Source organism: Zophobas morio, unplaced genomic scaffold, assembly GCF_036711695.1.
Source record: "Zophobas morio isolate AGI-343-1 ecotype UQ-CSIRO unplaced genomic scaffold, CSIRO_AGI_Zmor_V1 ptg000471l, whole genome shotgun sequence".
NCBI lineage: Eukaryota > Metazoa > Arthropoda > Insecta > Coleoptera > Tenebrionidae > Zophobas > Zophobas morio.
In genome coordinates, this window is record NW_026972574.1 from 118014 (window position 1) to 123302 (window position 5289).

A 5289-nucleotide genomic window follows, 5' to 3' on the forward strand; every position below is an offset into this window, starting at 1 on the left:
AATAGAAATTATAATAAATATTATTTAATTCGTTCGGTGTATTATTTTCCCCAGTCTCATGTAAAAAATATTTGATTGCAAACTGTCATGAATAACAGACGTGTTTGTTTCGACAAAGTTCCGGTTATTTTCTTAATAAATGATAAAGAAAGCCGAATTAATACTTGGTTATACGATGTTAAAAGATTTCAAATGAATGTGGAACGTTTCGAATTGCAAATAAAGCCCTTAATCGAAAAAATGATGGAGAAGAAGCGAAAATTTAGAGAAACAATCGAAAAATTGGATTCAGAATTGAAAATTATTCAGCAAAGAAAATCAGTTAAATAACTGTGCACATTGCGGTTAAACCACTGCGTCGTAAATTAGATTTAAATTTAAAACTTATTAGTTTCTTAAAATGTATAAAATACGAACTAGTTTGTATAATCTTAAGCTGTAATTGAAATTATAATAAATATTGTTTATTTCGTTTGGTGTATTATTTTCCCCAGTCTCATCTAAAATTATTTAATTGGGAATAACAGCAACGAATAAAAGCCGTGTTTGCTCCGACAAAACTCCTGTTATTTTCTTAATAAATAAATGTTCATCAGCAACTTTCTGCCGATTTAAGCTTATTTGTCAGTGATTATTAGAATAAAATCTCAAATGTCAGAAGGCGAGTGTGTTGTTAAAAATTAAAAAAATTGTTACTTACGACATTGAAAACAGGCAATAAAATCATCCGTTCTCCCTCGAAAACATTCAAATACACGCACACTTCACAGAAGCCACCATTTAGTTCAACAAAACCACCTTTTTCCCAAATCTTTTCACGGTAAAATTCATAAACCGAAACACGCCGCCCGTCATTATTACAACACAGAATGAAATAACGCGATGCTGTTTCAGCAAATTCTTACGGAACTGGACGCTCTTATCTTCAATAGACAGGGACGTATTCGGAAATATTAAAAAAAAAGAATTATCGCTTGAGGGTGCCAAAGGGCAGAAAGTTTGTTAAAAAAATAAAAATGCATCCCTATAAACTAATGACACATTTGTGTAAAAATAAATGTGGGTTGGAGGTGCAATAATTGTTTAAATATAAAAAAAAAATGTTTTACTCGAAGACGGTAAGAGATACGAGGTTCGTGCAAAGAACAAAAAAGTTCCTAAAATACGAAACACATGCACCTGTGTCGACGGTTTTTAGTTTGAGTTTAGCATTTCGGAGAAAAGGGCAAAAGTTTGTGGTGACCAAACGGAATTAGTTAAAAATTTGTTTTTTGTGTCAAAATATTTTTGGATGAATAATCAATAGGTCCATGTAATTAAATATGTGAAAATTTGAGTTTGGGGCGCAACAATTTTTGTCAAAAAAGGTTGTCAAAATTCGAAAAAAAGTTTTCCTTGAGCAGTAGGAAAGTAAATTAGAAGTTTTGGTGAAAAAAAAAATTTAAAAAATTCAAAGAATCCAAAGAAAAATTAAAACAAAAAAAATCTCAAAAAAAAAATCCAAATTTTGAAAAGTTTGTTTTTCCACAAAATCAAATGCATATTCATGAAGTACTATCTAATCGTGTGTAAAAATGATTATGACTCATAGGTGTATCTACCGTTTAAATAGAAAAAATTTTTGTTACTCGAAAATGGTAAGAGATAGGAGGTTCGTGTATAGAGCAAAAAAGATTGACAAAAACAAATAATATCGACAGCCGTCGACGGTTTTTCGCTAACTTTTGACATGACTGTGAAAAGGGCAAAAGTTTGTGGCGCCCAAACGGTAAAACTTAAAAAATATATTTTTGTACCAAAATATTTCTGAGTGAACAGTCTATAGGTCCACTTAGCAAAATAAATATTTTTTGCTACCGTTTAGTAGTAATAACGAAAAAACGTCATAGTTCGTAAGCGGTAAGAGGTAGCATGTCGGCTCAGGGGAACGGGGAAATGCTAAAAAAATTAAGGCATATGTTGAACAAAAAAAATTTTGAAAAAAGTTGAAAATAAGGGAGAAAAGGGCAAAAGTTTCTAGTGTCCAAATGGTAAGAAATAGAATATCGGTTGCATACAGCAAAACCTTCTTCTGGAACGAACGCATAAGTTTGTTCAAAAAAATCGATTCTGTCCACGTCAACCTTGATACAGGAGCCATTTTTAGTTTTTTCGAGGTCGCTACGTAAAACTTTTTTCAGGTCGAAAAAAAGACCATCGAAAAAGGATTCGAATAAGCCCAACATGCAACACTTAAAAAAAAAAAAAAAAAAAAAAAAAAAGCGAAATAGGTTATTCTTTATATTTATTGTTATATGACTACTACCATCACAACTAAATATACTAAGACAGTAAAAAAAAAAATTCCAGTTAACCGAAAACCGCTTTTTGTTGAATTTTATATGAAAACAACAAAAGATCATTAAAAAAAAAAAAACGAAAACCTATAAACAGCCATCAAAAATCAATAAAAAAAAGAAAAACATCAAAAACAAATAAAAAACCAAAAAACTATCAAAAACCAACAAAAAACCATCAAAAAGCACTATTAAAAAAAAGATATATATATATATATATATTGATACTTCTACTACTTCTAAATTTGTATATGTTAGCCTATGCTGTGGTGGTGGATCATGATGAGTCATATCGTGCTGCTGGACAAATAATTTAAAACGTATTAAATAACTTGTTGTTGTATTAAATCGTAGTTGCTAAATCTTTCTGAATTAGTGAAACTCTTGCATTTTCGATAAGAGAAAAACAACTGAATCGTCAACTTGAAATAAAAATTAGAGAGGGAAAAAGAGTAAAAGAAGGGATTAATTTCGTATATAAATTCAAGACTATATGAAAGATGTGATTATAACTGATTAACTAGTATCAAGAGAATTAACCAATAGATATCTAGGGACATGGGTAAGGTTATATTTTTATTACAGTATGTAAATTTCATATATTTTTTTTTGTTTTGTTTAGAGGATTTTATAGTTTGCCCATACGATAGGAGCCATCGAATGCTAGAGGGGAGACTCCAGAGGCATATATTTAGGTGTCATAGGGAGGCTTGGGAAAGGGAGCGACAGCTCCGCGAAGCTGCACTTCCCAAAGCATCACCACCGATACCATCTCAACCATCAAAATGGTTCAATTCTGAACCCCCAAAAGTAACATCACTCGAAAATTGGGACGACGACGCCAGTGGGACGTACGTTCCATCGTTGAAGGATGACTTGATGCTCGACAAGACATCAATAAATTTTTATAACGCTGTGTTCGGCAAAAATAAACAAAAATAATTTTTTGTTTTTGTCTGTCTCTACTCGTTAATTTGTACCACCCTACCAGAACTTACCATCTCTACAAGCTACCTCTCTAAATACTAACAGCGATACCATTCCCAAGGAGAACATGGACTTTTGTTTAAGAAATGCTCGTGTATGGTTTGTCACAATATTCCTGATATTATCGATACATCGATCCCACTACAGTATAAACAAGAATTTGTCTTAAGAAACAAAAGCCGCTGCAAGTCACCTAATTACACCATTATTGACGATTATAGTGGTTCCAAAAATTTTAGCGAAAATGCTACAGGATATTGTTTGGCAAAACCATTGATTTGGATATATACTGCCCAACATGCAACACTTAAAAAAAAAAAAAAACAAGCGAAATAAAATACTTATATTATTTATTGATATATAAATATTACTATTACAATACAAGCACCACTATCACTACTAATTCTACTACTAAAACATTTCAACACTTTTAACGCTACTAACACTACTACTGACACTATGAGATTATATACATTTTATTTTTACATATAGTTTCTTTAATTTGTCGGATTTTTGAATACTTTTTTTCATTTCGTTTTCTGCACCCCGCAATTCACTTTGTTCTTCCACTAACTGTCTTTGGAGAGTTGCAATTTGATTTGCTAATTTTTTAATGTTTTTTTTGCACTTTTTTTGTTTTTGCACTAGTTCCCTTTGTCGCGTATTATGTCTGTCCTGCGCTGCCCTACACTTCCACTTAAAATTATACAATAATGTAGATGCATTGTCTTCGTCTTCGAATTCATCACCCGAATCATCAGGTGCAGCAGGATGAGGTGTATCAGGGGCAGGTGTTGGTTGAGACGTCGGTGGTGATGGTGATTTGCGGACCGGTTGTTGCTGCTCCTCCTGCTGCTGTTGCTGCTGCTCCTGCTCCTGCTCCTGCTGCTCTTGCTGCTCTCTCTGCCTCTGTTCGTCTTCCTCCGTAACTCCGTAAACATTACGAAGGAAAGACAAGCTTTTTCCGTGCGCCTCTAACCCCTCAAACAGTGAGGGCGTCATAGAGACGCACGGCTCCTCCAGCCCTGATATATCTAGCTGGGAAGGTGTCTGGGAGTCTTCCACAGCGGAAGTGGAGGCGTCCTCACTTTTTGTTTTTAGTTTTTCAATTTCTTCCTCAGGTAGATCTGCAAGTCTACGCAGTTTGGGCAAAGGCGGCTGAAAATAAAATAAATACTTATAAACATTTCTACATTTTATGAATATAAAAACATTTTTTTTTTTAAATTAATCAAAAATAAAAAACCTACCTGTATCACTACATCCTGGAGGATGTTAATTTTTGGTTTCTTGAGACTCAAGGAATACTTCATTTTTTTTTTTTTTTTTCAACAATTAGCACTTAACACTAACAGACACAGAATTAAGACAAACAATTACGAGTTCCTATGCAAAATATATAGGAAAAATAATGCAGAATATGCAGAAAATAAATGGCGAAGAAGGGTGAAATGTCAAATCAGCAGTTTTACATGTCCATATATGGTCATTTAAAGATTGATTGCAATGAAGTAGGAGGGTGAAATGTCAAATCAGCAGTTTTTTCATGTCCATATATGGTCATTTAATAATTTATTGCAATTCAGCAATTCTTCAAACTATTTCCGTGTGAATTGCAATTCAGCAATTTTTTGATATTTGGTATATAAAAGTAACTTTTGTAAGCATGTGAGTACAGTTCACACATCAGATATGTTCTCATTAAAAAACACAAGTTTCATTTCTCGCAATCTTGATATATCTTCACTGAATGAAGAAAAACGTCGTATCATTCAAACAGTTGAAAGTTTGTTACATCAAAAAATTTCGGTCGTCCAGAACTTTCATGGCTGGGGGATGTGCAGCGTTTCTCTTAGGTCGGACGTCTTCTTATACAGACATCGATATTTACGTCGAAGCAGATGAAAATACACAAAAATGGGCTAAGGATAACTGCGCAGACAATCACATGTCTAAATATGACTAT

The 5289-nt window shown here is 33.1% G+C and overlaps 1 protein-coding gene across 1 annotated transcript; it reads right to left on the bottom strand.

The window, feature by feature from the left end:
* Positions 1-3444: 3444 nt before the first annotated feature.
* On the bottom strand, positions 3445-4636 carry LOC135120985 (ras guanine nucleotide exchange factor P-like). Its single transcript, XM_064045304.1, has 3 exons — positions 4574-4636; positions 4033-4481; positions 3445-3505 (listed from the first exon to the last, which is right to left on the bottom strand). The coding sequence occupies exons 1-3, from the start codon at positions 4634-4636 to the stop codon at positions 3445-3447; spliced, it is 573 nt and encodes a 190-aa protein (XP_063901374.1).
* Positions 4637-5289: the final 653 nt, after the last annotated feature.

What these genes read in the sequence shown, in the direction of transcription:
- LOC135120985 (XM_064045304.1), bottom strand. Translation starts at nt 4,636, where the DNA reads ATGAAGTATTCCTTGAGTCTCAAGAAACCAAAAATTAACATCCTCCAG. An exon ending in TCCAGGATGTAGTGATACAG is followed by an intron (nt 4,482 to 4,573) that starts GTAGGTTTTTTA and finishes TTTTATTTTCAG; the next exon opens with CCGCCTTTGCCCAAACTGCG. An exon ending in GACAATGCATCTACATTATT is followed by an intron (nt 3,506 to 4,032) that starts GTATAATTTTAA and finishes GGTGACTTGCAG; the next exon opens with CGGCTTTTGTTTCTTAAGAC.